The 19291-nt window shown below is 47.5% G+C and overlaps 1 protein-coding gene across 1 annotated transcript in view; it reads right to left on the bottom strand.

The window, feature by feature from the left end:
• Positions 1–19291, bottom strand: part of AGBL4 (AGBL carboxypeptidase 4) — a 1403755-nt gene that overhangs the window by 122925 nt on the left and 1261539 nt on the right. Inside the window, exons 7-8 of the mRNA XM_061183995.1 lie at positions 12145–12234; positions 751–865 (exon numbers count right to left, since the gene is read on the bottom strand). Coding sequence (XP_061039978.1) covers positions 751–865; positions 12145–12234 — 205 coding nt within the window. The remainder of the gene's footprint in view (positions 1–750; positions 866–12144; positions 12235–19291) is intronic.

The following is a 19291-nucleotide window of genomic DNA, read 5'->3' as shown; positions in this document are numbered from 1 at the left end:
AATCAGCTCTCAAGCTGTATAATTTAGGCAGTGAAGTTAGACAGTCAATGATTTACTGGTTGTATGACTTTGGGCCAGTCTGTTGCCTCAACCGTGAAATAAGGGTAATAACACTCTCAGAGGATTCAATGTTCTCTCAGCAGATGTTTCCCCTGGTAGTGGAATTTTTGGCTGTAAATTATGGTGCTAAGCCAGGAGAAAGAGTTCAAGATGTGAGTGCCTGAGTGAGTCTGGGGCTAGCCGGTATGCCCACACCAAAGAGAAATGCCGTTCACGTGATCTGGGATGCTACTCTCCTTCATTAATAATCTCCAAGAAGAAACCCAGAAACAAAACAGTAACCTTTATCACCACCATATGATATTCTCCAAAGCACGTTCATTGCCACCGTTTCTTTTGATGTTCACAAGTGCCCTGCCAGGTAAGTAATTATTGTCTTAATTATGCAAGAGAAACTGCAATGCATCAGAGAGGGAAAGTGAATTCCCCAAGGTTACACAGGAAGTAGGTGCCAAAACTGATATTAAGTCTCCTGATTCCTGGTCCAGCAAGCTGCCCAGAAAACTCCAGCAAGTGACCTCAGGTGACTGTGAATGAAACAGCCAAGGCCCATTAGTCACATTCTCAAGAGCCAGGGTGAAACTTCCTCTAATGAACTCATGGGTAGTCTGAAAATTCTTCCTCAAAAACCTATCCCCATTTTCTTCCTGCTTCCACACCACCATCCAAGCATTCTCTCCCATCCCTCACCTGTAATTGCCCAGGTAGACGCCATCAGGGTTGAGCATGGGTGCAATCTTGAAGACCAGGTGTTCCCGTAGGGCACGAGCAATAGGGTGCTGGCTTATGAGGAAGTCAATGATCCCTGGAGAAAGAGAAGCACCTGGGTTAACCTCAAAGTGTTTCAAGAAGGAGGAGCACATTTCCCTCAGCTGGGAAAACACAGCTCCACAGGTGATTTTGGCCTATATTGTTAGCCACTGTGAATGTACGGTTACGGATTAGGTGTTGCCCATTGAATTTTACAAATAATATCTCTGTTTCCAAGAGACAGTTCAAGATGTAATACTGAAGCTCATGGGCTGGGGGAGAGCATGTCCTGCTGAAGAGTACAGGGTGGGCCTCCAGGAAAAGACAGCATATGAGCTGTGCCTTGGAGGGCCCCCTGGGTCTTGACAGACAGAGATGGGGGAGAGGCAGGATAACTCTAAACAATAAATTTAGAGTTGCTCCCTAATGGGCGCGCTGTTAGCTAAAGGCTGACATCAGATTGGATGACGATGGAGCCAGGGACCTTAGGGGTCTCAGTCCTCAAGTGGCTGATGGGTGCACCAGGAAACACAAAGGAGAAGTCACAAGAGGACAGAGAGGTTTTGTCAATGCCCCCAAGCCTGCTCCTTTCCCCACTTTGAGGGTCCTCTGTTCCCAGACTCTGGGGCTGGCTGCCCTCTCTGCTTCTCACTGGCACCAACAACTACCTCGCCTTCAGGTCACCAGATTTAGAAGAGTTGAATTCTCCAGACTCTCCTCCCACATTCAGGTGGTCTCCAAGTCTCTTCCTTGAAGCTAGCAAATCTGCCCCTCACCTCCATCCCTCTGCCTCTCTTCTGTTCTACGCCACCATCATACTTGGCCTGGATGAGAACAACCGCACCTGGCTTAGGTGCCAGCCACCACCTCCAGAATGTGCCCTCATCACTATAGCCAGAGGGACTGTCCTGAAGGGCAAACCTGACTCTGTCACTGATGTCACTGATATCCTGGCGGTGGCCTGCATATATCTACAGGAGAGGGGGTGAGAAAACAAGAACTGAGTCCTTGCCTTGTCCCTCCTTTTCTCCACGTTTCTACTTATTCATCAGAGACCCGAGAAAAATAGGCAAAATGGAGCCCTGGCATTCCATGAAATTCCTGTAATGCTGGAAAGTGATAGGAGAGTACAAAACCCTCCCAAAAGTACAGAAGGAGAACTCCTCTCCTGCTGGAGAGAGCAGGAAAGGCATCAAGGAGAAAGAAGCTTTTGAGCTGGGCCCTGAAAGATAAGTAGGTTTTGACAGCCAGACAGGAGGAAGCAGCGGGGTAACTAAGAACAATCCACATGCCCAGTGGCAGGCACTTAGCCCTTGGAATGAGAAGTCGCTCAGAGGCACATTCCAGAGCTGCCATGACCAGTGAGGGACAACTTGGGCTTTTCATTAGGCCGGGGCTGAGAATCCATCGGCAGCCGAGAGCCAGTTGGACATCATTTACTTTGCCGCTGAAGCGGCAGTCGACCAGATGCCCTAATTTATTTGTTGGTCTTCATATGAAAGCTGTAGTTTGCCAGTAAACAGGCAGGGTAATGATGCCAGGCACCCTTGTTAGGGGCTAGTAATTGCTTAATCTGTCCACTAATTGACCCTGGCTCCTGGGGCAGCGCTCCATCGAGGAGCCAGCCTGTGCTCAGGGCCTGGCCGCGCTGCCTCAGAGGATGGCTTCTGGAAGCGGAGGAGTTCATTGTGAGCCGTCCTCCTTCACAGATGAGCAGATTAATTGGGCTGCCGATTAGGCAGCCAACAAAAGGATGAGAGGAAACAAAGCCAGACCGGAGGCTGCAGCCACCCAGAGTGAGTATGGGGCAAGGAAAGCAGAGGTTTTAGACTCATTTCTTGGCTTGAGGTCAGATATTGTTCAACAGGAATCTTTCCTACTGATCAGGAAACTGGGAGGCGAGCTTCCACTTGTATTTGGTGTGTGTGTGGGGGGGGTGGTAAGTGAAGAGGAATATGAGGAGAAATGTCGCAGAAAGTCAGAGTGGAGAGGAAATGCCATCCCCCACTATGGGCCAAAGCATGGCATGGACCGAGGAAGCAGAGAGCGTGTGGACTTGGGGACCTGCCTGTGACTCTTCACTGGTTGTTAGCTTTCTCTGACCAGTTTCCTCGTCTTGATATAGAGGTAACAACACCTAATCTGGAAGACTGATGTGGGACAGGGTTAGAACCCCTGCATTTTGACTGCCTGACACAGCACCTGAACACTGTGATGTGCTCTCATAAACTCACTCAGATCAAAGGTTGAAAGGCAGTGGGGTAGTAAAATAACAGAATGCAGTTTAGAACCAGGAGTCCTTGTCTGTGAAGTTGACTGACTATGGGATTTGGGGACAAGGATACTCAATTGGAGAAGCCAACAAACCAGCAGTTAGAGAACCGGGGTTCTAGTTTTGGTTCACTGATAAATTTAGAAGAAAGAATCCAGGGATTCCCAAGGATGCAACCCACACCAACAGCCTATGATTCCATCTACTTCATTCCTCTCCCCCAAAGTAGCAGAATCCTCATCTGTTAAATGAGGAGAATAATCTCTCTCCTGCTGGGAGACATAATCCATCCCCTTAAGATCAGTCTCTGCCCCTTCAGTAAACAAGTTTGCAGGTCCTTTCCCTTGAGCTGATGTAATCAGGAAGGTGGAAGAAAGCAGGGCTGGAGGCTAGAGAGGCTGGAGGAGAAGAAGGAAAAGTGGCAGAGGATCTGAAATGAAAGCTGGGCGGCAGACCTCACTGCCCTGCCGACCTAGCCTGGCCACGATGACCCTTGCCAGGTAAACCACAACTGAACATTCATTACTGTTATTTCTCCCAGTATACTTGGTTCAGCGCAAGGCACACAGCAGGTGCCTAATAAATGCCCATTGGTAGACTGGTCCCAGGAATTCATTCAACCTTAACAAAGTACAGTAAGTCCCCTACATTCGAACCTTCAAGTTGCAAACTTTCAAAGATTCGAACGTGCGTTCGAATGTCCAATCACATAAGTTAGTTCACATGTACACTGTCATGTGTGTGCATCCTCTACAAGTGGTTGTGCTTTTGTACACTCTACTGTACAGTACTGTATAGAGTACAGTAGTACAGTATCTTTATTTCAAGCTAGATTTGCAAGAGGATGACTTCATTGAACTCCTTGCTGTGTAACATGAGGAGCTTACTAATGAAGACCTGATGGAACTGGAGGCCCACAGAAAGGACAAAGAGAGACAAGAGGAAGAAGAAGTAACTGAAGAACTGAAGAGATTCACGACACAGGAAATGGCAAAGGAATTTTCTTTATTTGAGGAGGCACTGTTAGTTTTTGAGGCACAGGACCCGAATGTAGAATGGTGCATGAAGGTTGCAGCAACAGTTCAGAATGCAATCCAGTGCTACCATGTCACCTATGATGAGAAGAAAAAGAGCTACTACCCAGACATCACTGGATCATTTTTTCAAGAAGGTAAACAAAATTGAATCCAGCAGGGAACCAGAACCTGTGCCATCAACGTCAGGTGTGAGTGAAATTGCAGCTTGCCCTCCATCTCCTATTGCTGACGATCCTTCAGTTCTACCATCTCCCACCTCCTCTCCCTCCTCCAGTCAGTAACTCTTCTTGCCAGTTCACTAGATGTCAGCCCCCTGGATGCCAGCTGTTGTACTGTACTACTGTACTTTTCAAGGTACTGTACTGTAAGATTTTAAATGTTTTCTTTATTTTTTGCATTTGTTTGTTATGTATTATTTGTGTGAAAAGTATTATAAACCTATTACAGTACAGTACTGTATGGTCAATTGTACCCAATTGTGCCAGTTGGGTACCTAGGCTAATTTTGTTGGACTTATGAACAAATTGGACTTACGAACGTACTCTCGGAACGGAACTCATTCATATGTAGGGGACTTACTGTAGAGGGTTAGTTGTGCTGATAATCACTCATTCCACAAACATTCTCAGGGCCAGGTCCCTGCCATGAGCTTGGCATTCCAAGACGCATGAGAGGTTCCTGCTCAGAGGGTGCATGGAGAGAAAGCAGCTCCCACTGTACCCATTGGCAAAGGCTCTGGTGGGAACAGCACAGGGAACTCTGGGAACCCAGGGGGCTCCTGACCCAGCCTAGGGGTCAGGAAGCGGCCATGGCAACTTAAAGGATGAGTAGAGTGAGCCAGATGAAAGGGGTGCCAGGCGACGGTGTCCCAGGCAGGGAGGGTCTTACACAAAGGCTGGGAGGTGGGAAAGAAGACAGCCTGTTTGCTAGAGCTCTTCAATTCAGGGGGCATAGCTTCGTAATTAAAGGCACAGACTCTGAGGGACTTCCCTGGTGGCACCGTGGTTAAGAATCTGCCTGCCAATGCAGGGGACACGGGAAGATCCCACATGACGCGGAGCAACTAAGCCCGTGTGCCACAACTACTGAGCCCACGTGCCTAGAGCCCGTGCTCTGCAACAAGAGAAGCCACCGCAATGAGAAGGCCTCACACCGCAATGAAAAGCCCACGTACCGCAACAAAGAGTAGCCTCCGCTTGCCGCAGCTAGAGAAAACCTGTGCGCAGCAACGAAGACCCAACGCAGCCAAAAAGAAAGAAAGGAAGGAAGGAAGGAAGAAAGAAAGAAAGAAAGAGAGAGAGAGAGAGAAAGAAAGAGAGAAAGAAAGAAAGAGAGAGAGAAAGAAAGGCACAGACTCTGAAACTGGACTAGGTGTGTGGTCTTAAGCTCTTGGTTCCTCAGTTTCCTCATCAGTTAAGAAGAAAATAAGCATAATAACTACCATGTGGGTTATTGTGACGATCTCAGTGAGTTAATGTAAGCCAAGTGTCTGGCACATAGGAAGTGTGTTGTTTACTCATTGCTCTTATTTGGTTTGGTTGAAGGTGTGAGGGTGGGAGGATGTTGAGCAAGAAGCGGGAGAGGTTAAATGGGGACTTGCCAGTCCTGCTGAAGGATATAAAGGGCACAGGAGAGCCATTGCAAGGTTAGGGTCAGATCTGGGCTTTGGAGAGTTTCCCCTGGCTGCAGCATGGAATGTGGTTTGGAGGGAAGTTATAATAATGGACGGATGTCCTGAAGGATGACAAGGTGGCAGTAGGGGGACAGACCAAGCAGAGTGCCAGCAAACATAAAGAGGCTTGCAGTCAGGAGCCAGGGTCTGACATGGTGGTGACCTGCAGGGGCTCTGCAGTGACCAAAGCCCAGAGAGTCACGGGGAAGCCGCTGATGGAGGGGAAGCCATGTGGATAGATGATGACACTGATGACAAGACTATTTGTCTACCACCCCCAGGAGCATCAATAGCCTTGGCTTAAATCACACAATCTTGGGGAAAGGTGACACCAAAATGACTGAGATTAAGTTTCTGGCCCCTGGCAGAATGGGGCCTCAAAATGGAAACTGAGTTCAGTTTTAGAAAAGTAAGGAAAGTTATATTTCCAGTACCTCCGAGTTTGGGGGATTGAGGTTTGCATCTGCTGTGCAAATCTGTTTTCTCTCCAGGCTGTGAGCTCCAGGAGGGCAAGGACAGCTCTACATTTTTACGATGATTTTGTCAGTGCCCAGCTCAGCACTGGGGCCTGGAAAGTCCTCAATAGATACATGAGAAAGGAATGAATAAAATATGGACCGGTGATGGGCACTGTACGTTCAGTAGCTGGATTGACCTGTAATTACACTGGCTCTGTTTTGCAGACAGGGAAACAAAGTCAGGGTGGTGACATCACTTGCTGAGTGTCTCACAGGGGCCTGGCTGGGATTCAGGTCCAGTTCTTCTGGCTTCAGAGTGGTGCCCTTTCCACGAAGCCAAGACGGAAAGAGCCAGGAGTCTATTTGCATGTGATTTGCAGGATGATTTGCATATATGCTTACATGATTTTTCTCTAGAGAGTTCTGTATAAGGTTTACTGTTGCTGTTTCCGGCTAATAGGCAGAATACTGCAATGGGAAGAGGCCAGGCTTGAAGCAAGACAGTTGGCTGGGGTCTCTGCTGGGCTCAGAATGTGGGTCACGTGGCAGGAGCCACTCTAGACCCCACCCTGACCGTGTACCAGGCCCCTGTCTGCCCTCAGCTGAGCCCAAGGGCCCCAAATTATGGAATCACAGGGAGTCTGGCCCTACAGAGCCTGAAGTTCACAGAGTCTAAGTTCTTACCCTCTTATCCCCAACTCTGCCCATTTCACAAATGAAAGGACAAGTTTGGGGAAGCAAAAGGCCCCGTGACAACCCCTTAAGGATCTAGTTTCAGGCATCTGTGAGGCTGTATGGGAGAAAGGGGGGAGGGGAAGATGGAGAACAGGTGAGGGATAGAGGAAAACAGAGCTGGGGAGGGGAGGGAGGAAGGGGCATTGGTCACCACCGCACTGTGGGAAATGCTAGGCTGTGCTGGGTCCTGGTGTCCTGGTGGTTGTGAGTGTGTGTGTGTGTATTCCCCCCCTCCTCTCCCTGCCCGCACAGGACACCCCTGAAGAGTGAGCTCCCAGAGGGAGGGCCTGGTGGGTCCCTTGGCACGTTGAGCAGGGCTCCCTGAATCCTCACAGCAGCTCCTGGAGGACCACATTGCTGCCGCATTTTATAGGCAGAGAAACAGGCTGCGAGAGTTGAGGACTTGCCGAGCGAGGGTCCCCAGCGCGAAGGTGAAGTGGTAGGATTCTGACTCAGGGCTGCTCAAGTCTAAAGCCTCAGCGATGCACACGCCCCTGCTGTCTCCCGCGGGTGGCGCACCTTCCAAGGTTGTGTTGCATACGTGTGGGCTTAACCGATTCATTTACGAACGGTCTGAGGGGGGCAAGCGCTCTGCAAGTGGGACTTTTCAGTGAGCCATGTCCCAACAACTCCAGGAAGCTTCAGCGCAAGAACATTCACTCGACCGGAGGTCGGAGATCTGACGTGCAGTCCCGGCCAAACTTCTGACGTGCTCCGTGGTCTCCCACGTGGGTAAACGAGGAGGGTTCAGCTAACGGCTCTTTTGGAAAGGAGGCGAGGAAGGCAGGGCACGTGGTACAGGAGTCACATGCCTGGGTTTGGGTTCCCAGTAAGGATAAGAGGAACCATCCTCGGCACCTGCAAGATGCTCCATTAATGCTACTTCCTCCCCTACGAATAACACTTCTTCAGTGCTTACTGCATTCCAAGTACCATCTTAAATATTTTATGGTTATTAACTCATTTAATCTCTACAACAACCCTATGAGGCAGGATCCCTATTATTATTTCCCTTTTGAGATAAAGGGACTGAGGCAAGGAGAGGTTATAGGACATCCCCAAGGTCATCCTGTACTAAGTGGGGGAGCTGGGCTTCAAATCCAGGTGGTGTAGCTCCAGAGACCCAGCTCACACACACTCTGCTACAGAGCCACGTGGGAGTGACCTTGACCTCCCACGCCGTAGTTGGAGAACAAGGACACTTTGGCCTCACAGAGGCCAGGAGTGGGGTTGGGGGCAGTAGAGGGTGACTGACAAGCAGCCGTCTCCCCAACATGCAGAGCCTTGAGGAAGTCACAGCCCGGCCCCCTCGAATGCCACCCCCGCCAGAGCTCTGCCACGACAGGACTTCACTCTACTCCCAGCAGCAGGTGCATCAGCAGCTCGGCCATGAGAACCGAGGTCCCAGCCAGATGGGGATGACCAGGCCCCAAATGTGTGTCCTCCACTCAAGGTCACTGAGCCAGTTAATGGGGAAACAGAGTTAACAGAACCAAAGGTACCTCGGCAATCAACCTTCCAGGCCTTAGACCCACCCTCCTGCCCTCCCCAGAACAAGGTGGGCTGGGGCGGGGAATCCAGCTGAGGGCTGGGTCTGGGGAAGAAAGCCCCAGCTGAGCCCCAGGGGGCTGTGGTCTGGGTTGTCCCCAGGGGGCTGGGAGGCCCTTGGGGAAGACCATGCCTCAGTTCCTCATTGGCAAAGTGGGGGAATCCTGCCTGTCTTGAGCTGCCTCAGGAAGGGTGAATTGTGTGTCTTAAGTGGCAGTTACAGAGATAGGGACAGAGGGAGACCAGGATCGGGGAGATGGGTCCCGGCGTCACATCCGCCATGAATTAGCTGTGTGATGCTGGGTAAGCCACCTCACTGCCCTGAGCCTCCCCAGTCTCACGTGTCAAATGTCCTGGTTGTGGTGGCGTGGCCAGAACACTGTGTTCTTCCAGGCGGGAAGCTTGGCCCTTTAGTGCTTCCTGTCTCCCAGGGGCAAAAGGCATGCACAGGCTTGGGAGAGCCAGCTTCAGAACCCCCTCCTGCCCTTTCCTGGTTATGTGAACTGGAGGCTCCCCTTTCTGAACTCAGATTTAGCGTCCCAGAGCCAAGACAGCGTTTGTTCCTCACAACAGCCCATGGAATGAACAAGACAATGCCCATTTTACAGATGTGGAAAGTGACACTCTAAGATCCAGCCCTGGGTCTCAAACAGCTAGGTTTAAAGGGAGAGCAACAAATATAAATCAAATGCATAACAAATCAGGGCCAAAAAGATGACCATTGGGTAACCCACAATGCAGGCACAAAGCAGGGGGCTGAAGGGAGTGGGCCAGGGGGCCCACAGCAGGTACTTGAAATGAACCTTGGGAGATGAAGGGTATATGCCAGGTGGCAAGGAGTGGGCACAAGACCTCCTAGGCAGAGGGGCAGCAGATGCAAAGGCCCAGTGGTGGGGAAAAGAGTGTCCAGGGATTAAGTTGTGTGGAGCTGGGATATAATGAGGCCAAGGCCCCCTGGCAAGAGCCACATCATGGAGAATTGTGAGTGTCATGCCAAGGAGTTTGGAGTTGATCCTGAGAAGGTAGTGGGAAGGCATTAAAGCCTCTGCCAAGGAGTGAACATTGACTGAAAGCCTCAATGATAGACAGCACTGAGTCTATCGATAAACTCAGCACCATCCAGACTCCTTTTTGGGGAAAGCAGGATCAACAGAGAGAGCACCTGAGAGCTTCTCGGCTTCTCTGTGCCTCAGGCCTCCTCTGTAAAATGGGATAGTGACCCTGCCCTCTGTCTGCTGCCCACAGAGGGGGTGGGCACGGGAGTTTGGGCTCCCAGGGATGAAGTATCGATGGTAAGGCTACTGTCTTTTCACAAACAAGGACAAAAGAGTTGCATCTGATCAGCTGGGGAACAGGCTGCTGCCAAGTTTAGTAACTGACAGATGGCTGCCAGTAAAGGAGTTGGTACAAGCAGGAGGGCCCTGCGAGAGGTTATTGCAAGGACAGTGCGGGGAAGAAGGAGGCTGGACGTGAGAATGCCAAGGAGGCAGCTAAGGTGGCTGGAGCGGGGAGTTGAGACGCCCCAGCCATGCCTCTGATGAACTGCTTGTCTTTGGGCAATCACTTCCTCTCCCTGAAGCTCAGGCTCCTTGTCTGAAACCAAGAGGGAGGAAGTGGTGCCTAACCACAGCCTTGTAAGAATACGAACGGGGAAAATAAGACCCATATGTGTTTGCAGAGTGCCTTATAGTTTACAAAGCAGATTACCTGCTTCATCTTCTCAGATCCCCTGGGGAAGGGGGTGACATCTGTTGAGGGCCTACTGTATGCCAGGCACAGGACTGGGTGTTTGTTTACATTCATTTCATGCCAGTTTCATAACAGCCTTTGCAGATACATATTGATATAATAATTTATTTTACATTTGAGGAAACCGAACTGCTAGGAAGTGGCAGAGCCAGTATTTGACCCCAAGACTGACCAAGGGCAAATCACCGATACTGCCACGGCAGCATGCTGCCTCGCTCAAGTTATAGAACCTCTATGGACTTTTTCATATCCCTTTGACCTTATGGTCATTTTGAGCCTAAAATGAGATAAATTACTTAACCCCTCCAAACTTCGGTTTTCTCATATGTAAAAATACAGTTAATATTTATTCCTATGACATAGAAAAATTAATATAATCAAAATAAAGCCAATGAATTAGATTAAATCAACAAAATAATTAACATAAAATATGTAAAGTGCTTAGAACAGTGCTTGGCTCATACATAATATCATGTATTTTATATATAATATACCCACTAGATAGGTAAAAATGCAAAAGTATTGGTGAGGATGTGGGACAGTCGGAGTTCTTAGACATTGCTGGTGGCAGTGTCAAGTTGTATGCTTTGGAGAGAAATTTGGAAATACCCAGTAAAGTTGAAGATGCACACATCCCATGACCTAGCAATTGCATTCCACAGTTATACACCCTAGAAAAGTATCTGCACACGTGCACAAGGCGACACCTATGTATCACATTTGTGTGATACAAATATGACACATTTGTATCAGCATTGTCTGTAAGAAAAAACACTGTAAACAACCTAATGGTCCATCTTCAGGAGAATGGATAGGTAAGTTGAGGTATAGACAGACATGGAATAGAATACATGATGAAAACAAGTGAATGACAGCTATACAAGTTCCAATGCATACAGAATGATACCATTTTTATAAAGTTCAAAAACATGCAAAACTAAAAAATACATTGTTCAGGAATGCTTACATGTGTAGTAAAACTATTAAGAAGGACAAATACAAAATTCAAGCTGATGGTTATTTGTATGAGGGGGAAGGAAAGACAGAGGATTTAAAAGGAATAGATAATATTCAGCTTCTTAAGGTGGTGGGAACTTGGGCATTCATTAAATTATTATTCATATACTATTTATTGAATATATTTATATTGCTGACTAATTGAATATATATGTATATATATACATGCATGTATATATACTGCTGACTAAATATATATTTTATATGGATTAACTACTTAATAATAAATAAAAATTCAATTACAAACAGATACATTTGAGAAGAGAAATTACCTCTTATTTACCTCTGGTTGTCTGATATTAAGCATGCATTCCTTCTCATGGTTGGTACAGTATTTCAAAAGCTGTTTGCTAAGTGAATTATTGACTGAACGAATAGATAATTTTCAATTCTTACTTCCCCAGTCCACCACACTTCTGCCAATATATGAACTGACCTGGGGCCAGAATTTTGTTGTTGTTGTTGTTGGTGATGGTGGGTGGGAGGAGGCCAGATTTATTTTTTTGTAAACCACTGGAGACATGTAAAACAAAGCTAGGAAGTGTAGACAACTCTATGACTCTCATCCTCGATCTAGCACATACAGGAGAACTCTACCTATTCATTTATCCATCCACACATCCATCCATCCATTCATTCATCCATTCTTCCATGCATACGTGTAGTCGATGAACATTTAGTGAAACAAATACTAATGGAGATCAGGTGTAGCCTCTTGAGAAGTGAAGTAAATTCTCATCCAAGATAAGGACTCTGCATGTGACCATACTGTCCCAGAGACCATCACAGTGCCCCAGATGGATGTGCAGGGGAGACACGGGATGCCCATGAGATCTTGCAACTCACCTTGACACACAAATGAAGAGGGTGTTTCCCCTGGGTGGACTCGTCCTGTGATGAATACCACCTTTTGCTCTGCCCCCTCCCGAAGGTTGTCTGTAAGATAAAATGGAAGTAGGTTACTAAGGAGGACAGCTAAGACGGGGATTTGTTATGTGTGTGTGTGGGAGGGGCAGGGAAAGGGTGCTTTACATTTATCTCTTAAATCATTGGCTTAAAACCACTAATTGTATTATGTCCCTGGTTACCCAATATTAAATAACTACATTTCTGTTCTTCTGTGCAATTGATCATATTAATATTACAATCAGCTGAAGAAGTCATAAGAGCAACGTCAAATCCCAGATCCACTGACCATGAAACTAGGCAAGTCATGTGTCCTTTCTGAGTTTCAATGTGTTAATCTATAAATGTGGATAGTTTCTTCATAGGGTTGCTGTCATAATTTAACAAGCTTACATATTGCCTAGTACACAGTAAAAATTTAGTAAATGATGGAGCAAAAAAGGTAGCTATTTATATTAGTAATAGTAGCAGCTGCCATTTAAATAGCACCTTTTGTGTCGGGCACATTATATACATTATTTATAATCCTTACAGAAACATGACAGTTAATACTTCTTTTACTGAGGCAGAAACTGAGGCTCAGAGAGGTTATATAACTTGTTCAAGTTCTACCTACACAGCTACATAGGGTACAGCTGAGATTAGAATCCAAGCACTGTTTGGCCTTGATGAAGTAAGAGGGACCAGATTTCTCTTTCACCTTAAGCAACTAGAAGATTGGACAAAATATACAAAACAACTCTTTTCAGACATTGAACAAGAGTCAGTGCAAGACTAACTCATGAGAAAAGGAAAACTAATGAGGCATGCCCCATGACTGCCCTGGATTTTTGCCTGGAGGCCCACCCCAGACCAAAGAGCAGAGAGGGGTATCCTCAACAGAGCATGGAAATCTCACTGAGATTGAAGTTCAGGGAGTCTGAACCAGGTGGTGGTTGTGGGGAAACTGTATATTTCAGAGAAGAGGGAGCTCTGTAGAAAAAGAGTTCCAGGAATCCATAAAGGGGTCCTCATGAGTTTTTGCTGGGTCCCAAGATGTGCATATACAGGGTGAATCTCCATGATGTTATGAAAAAATGACCAGGGAGCTGTGAACTGCACATTCTCAGCGCTCACACAGGGCTAGGAATCATTTGAACTCCCACCTCCAAAGTGGAAGGCTGCATTGATCATCCAGGGCATTTGGTAGAGAATCCAGAAGGGCCATGCCTTAGTGGTGGGGTTAAACCACCCTAGACTCATTCTAACAAAAATTTAAAATAAATCTCAAAAGGATCAAGCTGAACAACAACAAAATTGACCGCCTGCTATATAAAGTCCAACTCTCTTTAAAGGAAGACAACAAATCCAGATATTTAACAATGTATAATTCACAATATTCATCACCCAGTAAAAGTTATTAGACATACAAAGAAGTAGAAAATTATGGGCCAAAGTCAAAGCCCACGCTCTTGCTGCCTCTACAGAAGTCTCATTTGTATAATAAAGTTTAGCACCGTGCAAATATATTATTAGACAAAAGCAGTAGCCAAGAGTGACATTCCTAGAAAGGAGGGGCAGGAAGAGGGTGCTTAGCCATGGTCAGAAGAAGGACTGATTGACACAGAATGGAACAATGACCTGAAGGAAATTCAGACATGAACACTGAGAGGAGTTGGATTAAAGGATCCCATCTACATTAGAGGACGATCTGGAGGGAGAGAGGAGGCAGAGATCATTAACTGGCTTTCTGTTTCTGAAATGCTAGTACAGGTTATTTGAATGTGATTCATGATCCCAACAATTGATGCACCAAGTCAGAGACTAAAATTAAAAAAAAAAAAATAACGCTATTATACCTGGATCTGGAAGCTTAGGACTTGCCTGGTCTATTGGGTGACCAGTTTTGAGGTCACTGCTTCCCTAATATTAGGTCCCTATAAGACAGCAAAACATATAATGAAGCCAAAATGCATACTTGAGAACTCACTCTGTGCTCGGCTCTATGCTAAGCACCTTTAGGAGCAAAGGGAGAGAGAGAAGGCTCACCAGCTCTTCAGAAGTTTATGGTTTAAAAGAGAAGTTAGATACCTGAACATCTCCTGGACTGAATACAAGCTCCTCAAGGGAGAAACTGTGACTTTCATAGTGTATGTTTAATGATTTTCCCAGGACTCTGTGTGGAAAGGTGCTCAGGAACTGGCTATTCAATTAATAAGTAAAACATACTCATATAGATCCTGGTTTATAAAGAAATTTAGACACACACTATCTTATTTAATCTTCATCATGCCTCTGTGAGGTGGATAGTATCAACTCCATCTTACAGGTGAGGGAACTGAGGCTCACAGAAGGAGGGGACATGTCCAAGGTCATGCAGCAGCAGTGGCAGAGTCCCAGCCCAGTGCCCCATTCACTACCCTGTCTGTCTCCTCCTGGATCCACTGACAGCAGTATCAGATTCTACATCTACTGCGTTTCCATCTACAATGTACACAAGGGAGTTTGGTTTCATCCCTTATTGCTCGTGGGAGTTGAGCTATGTCTTAGTATTTATATTGCTTCTTCACTTAAAATACAAAAAACAAAATGTCACCAAGCCCTTTTAAAACACACTAACACTGACCCCATCTATCCCAGCAGTGTAGAAATGAAAAATGACATTACCGAGGTCTCAGTGAAGGCTATCTTTATGGATGTGTCCCCTGACCTGGTATCAACTCAATTGCATTCAGCATTTCTGCTGACCACAGGGAAATGCAAAATGGGCATTCTATTTGCACACTAATTTTACTGAGCCCCTGCGTCTTCATAAAATGATAACGTGGGGCTAATAAAAATCAAGCATCTCCGGTGCTAATATAAGCAAATCTTGACGCAGGCAGGTAACAAATTGCTTTGTCATTTAGGAGGCCGTAAAAGAGCATTATAATCATCTTTAGGCAAAATTGATGGGTCTCCTTTGCTTAGCTTTTAGCTTTCATTTGCAAAATCAATTTAAGGTAATGTAGCAGCTCTGAGGTGGTGTGACATGGGACTTCCGCTCCCACCCCAATCCTGTTACCAAATCCTCAGACTTGTGCAAAGCCAAGTAAACATATTCTTGGTGGAGACAGCAGGGATGATGAAGGAAGTATGCTTTAACAAAGCCAGGGTGGCAAAGAAGCTGAACAGTGAGCCCAAGAAAAACATATAAGGGAGGGTAAAGCTGGTGGCCTTGGAGGGAGGCATACTCAGGGGTACAGGGCACCCTCAAGTAGAACCAGGACAGCCATACTGGGTTCCCCAGTTAACAGAAGGTGTTTGCAGTCAACTGTATTTTGTGTAGCATCCCAACTCACACACACACACACACACACACACACACGAGCACTCCTTTGATAGAGGGATAATGTCCCTCTATCAGCCACCATTTCCTTATTCATAAAATATTTCTTAAGCACCTATTAGGTGGCCAGGCACTAGCTATTATTATCTTCATTTTACAGAAAACCAAGGCCAATAGACATTAAGTGACTTGCCCACAGCTAAAGGCTTGCAGAGCCAGAGTCCCCACCCAGGCTGTCTGACTCCACCTGTGTTCTTCCTCTACGCTTCTCTGCCTCTTGTGAAGGAGGACAATGGCATTATCCAGCTCCAATAGCAACTAAGTAGTATTTATTCAGTACTTACTCCGTGCCAAGCACTGTACATGTATGATCATAATTTTCACAGCAACCCAATGAAAAACATCTACAATTCTTTCCCCTATTTTTTAGGAAACTGAGTTCTGGCAAGGTTAAGTGACTTGTCTAAACCTGCATAACTAGCAAACGTGGGGGGGGCAGGATTAAACCTAGGTCTTTTTGAGTCTCAAATATACGCTCTTAACCACTGTGTCATATCGCCTCTTGGAGATTAAATGGGGTCCTTATGGTGGTTTTAAAAAATACATCCACAAATTCTTCATTAATCTCCTCTTTTCAAGAGGTGAACTCCCTCCCTCCCCTTCAGCGTGGGCTGGCCTTAGAGACTTGCCCTAACAAATAGATTGCTACAGAGGTGATGGTGCTTGGCTTTTGAGATTAGGCTATAAAAAGACAGTGGCTTCCATGGTGGATGTACTTTCTCTCTCTCTCATCACTCACTGTGGCTGCCCTGACTTGCGGACACTCAGGCAGCCTGTGGAGAGGTCCCCCTGGTGAGGACTGTCCCGCCCCAGATGACTGCAGCCCTGGCCCACAGCTTACTGCAACCTCATGAGAGACCCTGGGCCAGAGCCAGCCAGCTAAGCTGCTCCCACATTCCTGACCCACAGATACAAAGAGATAATAAATGTTTGTTGTTTTAAAAATGCTGAATTCTAGAGTAATGTGTTAGGCAGTAATAGATAACTAATTAATCCCACTGGAGATGGCTGCACTTCCCCTAGTTGATTGTAGAACTTAAGAAACTTTGCATCTCATCTATTGATGCTGAGCCTGAGTGAGGACCAGAGCCACAACCTTGGTGTCGGGATGGAGGGAGAGCCTCCATCGATCTGGTCAGTTGTCCGTGGAGTGGACCTGTGGTTGGCGGAGGTACCAGCCAAGATGCCAAGAGGCCCCAGAGAGCACCAGCTGGGCCCTCTGAGGACAAAATTCTCCCAGACGTTTACATGGTCAGTTTTGTTTCCCTATCTCTCCTGACAATAACTTGTCACAGGGAGTGAGGTATTCTGTGAAGGAAGAAGGGGCGGGGACCTGGGAGGGGAATATGGAATGTTACAATAGAAGGATTTTTTTTTTTAACAGAGAAGACTTTTTCATTTTCTTGACGGCATGATCCCTGAAGGCATCACAAAGTCAGGAAAATGGCCTCCTGTTGGTTTCCATACCGGACCAGTTGCAGTCTTGCCTATCATACTCTGGGGCCCGAACAGGTCCACACTGCTAGCAAGCTGGAGAGAAGGAAATCCTGGAAGCAACAACAGCACGCTCTGGACCAGAACAGCCCTGTCACCGGCCTCCCTGTGTTGGCACCATCCTTACCAGCCCATCCTCTGCCCAGCCACCAAAGAGGCCTTTCCAAAACGCAAATGGGAGCACGCCACTCCCTCTGCTTACAACCCATCGGCAGCGCTCTGCCGTTCTCCTCCGGGCAAGCCCAGCCTCCTGCATCTGGCATCGCCCCTGTCTCTGGTAGCTGGCGGCCCCCTCGCCCCTCCAGCCCCTTCCACAGGCCCCAGCCTCAGCTACTCTCAGCAGCTCCGCAAGCACGAATGTTCTCCCCACACCTCCACACCTGGGTGCGTGCTTGTCTCTCTGTCTAGAATGCCAGCCCCCAGTTCATCTGTCTGGCTTACTCCTAATTAGCCTTCTAGACTGCTCGGCTGTGCCTCCCCTGAGAGGGGAGGGAAGAAACTAATATTCCTCCAGGACTGGTCCTAGGCCACCCCTGGTATGACTGTTGTGTTGTATCTGATGTCATCAGCAGAACAATTCTGTAGTTTTCCCTACAAAATACATCACGTTAAAGGTAGTATGAGGAAATCACTCTGTTGCCGATACTGACAATAAAGAGGGAATAGGAGCTGTGAATTGTATAAGAACATGCTCCGGGTGCAGGATTTCTTGTATGTAATTTTATGAGAAAATGTAGGTATAGGAGGCATCGATAGAGCTTTCTTGAAGGCATTGGAGAACCAGTGAATGTATCTGGGTAGAGATGAGACTTGCTGAAAGCAAAAACACCAAGGGCTGGCTCAGCCCAGGAGACTGAGGGTGAATTCAATGGGAGAGGAGAGCTGGTTGGGGGAGACTGGGCAGGACATTGGTCCCTGGGTTTCTTCTGCCCCCTGAGGGGGTCAAATGGAAAGCCTGCTGGCTTCCTGGGCAGATAGACCAGGACTCATATCCAGGACCCGTAGATGACTGGCTGTGAGGCCTTGAGCAAATTCCTTACACATTCGGAGCCTCAGTTCCCTGTAAAATGAGAATAATAATGCCCAGCTTACAAGGTAAACCTTATGTCAGAGGTGTTCTGCCCCTGCCCCGTGGCTTTGCCTATAATTGCAGGTCCCATTTACCGAGCCAAAAGCCCTGGGAATAGACGTGGTCGCACGGGGACTCTGTGTGGGTCCCTGCGCTGTGCACCGCAGGCTGAATCTCTAGCTTCTACCCACAGGTGCCCGAGCACCCCCTCCCCCACCACACGTGACAATCAAAAGTAGGTCGGACATCACTAAACATGCCATGTCTTCTCAGAGGCAAAATAGCCCCTGGTTGAATATTCTATAAACCCTTATAAAATATGCTACTTTATTCAGACTGGTCTTGTCACTATCTTCTCGAGCAAACCTTCAATTTCTTAGACTGTGCTGCCCCGACCAACCCCTCCAAAAAGCCTTTCCAGAAACCTCCAGACCACAGCGCCCTCACCCTCCTCTAACTCCGAGTACAATCTGGACCCCTCATCTGGTCATAAATCATCTGCTGCCTCGTTCAGGCAGGACCGAAGGCCACAGTTCAGATGTGCTCTGCCTAACGCGCAGCACCTGGGCCTCTGGGCCTCCGGGCCACCTCGAGAAAACAGCGGTGGCAGCAAAGTTTATTTTCAGTTCTCCCGCCCCCTCGCCCCGCCGCCCTCTGGGTCACATTCCCTCAGTGAGGCTTGGACCTCCCAGGGCCTAAAATCTCACATCTGCCAGGTACACTCATCCATGTGGCACGGTTAGGGAATGAATGGTCTACCCTTGATGAGATGGGAGAAGAGAACAGATTTCTCTTGAAAAGAGTGTGCTCCTGACAGACAAACGCTTCTGACAAGAGATGAAGCATTAATTCTGGAATTTCAGGCCCTTGGGAACGGAGCCTCTGCCTCTCTGGTATACCTCGTGTGTCTACCACATATTAAAACCACTTTTTGGCTTTAAAAAGCAGTGAGGAGGCCTCTGACCTATAGGAGACTCCTAGAGGCCAGAAGAACTGCAAAGCCTGAGGAATCGCCAAGTGCAACGGACTCACTGTGAAGATGAAGGGAGAGGCCCAGAAGGGACAAGTGACTTGTCGGAGGCCACACAGCAGGAGAGTGGTCAAGCCAGGTCTGGAACCCAGGGCATAGAGCTCCAACGTCCAAGCAGCCACGTCTC

This window comes from Eubalaena glacialis, chromosome 3, assembly GCF_028564815.1.
Source record: "Eubalaena glacialis isolate mEubGla1 chromosome 3, mEubGla1.1.hap2.+ XY, whole genome shotgun sequence".
In the NCBI taxonomy this organism is placed as follows: domain Eukaryota; kingdom Metazoa; phylum Chordata; class Mammalia; order Artiodactyla; family Balaenidae; genus Eubalaena; species Eubalaena glacialis.
This window is presented reverse-complemented; position numbering and strand designations above follow the sequence as displayed.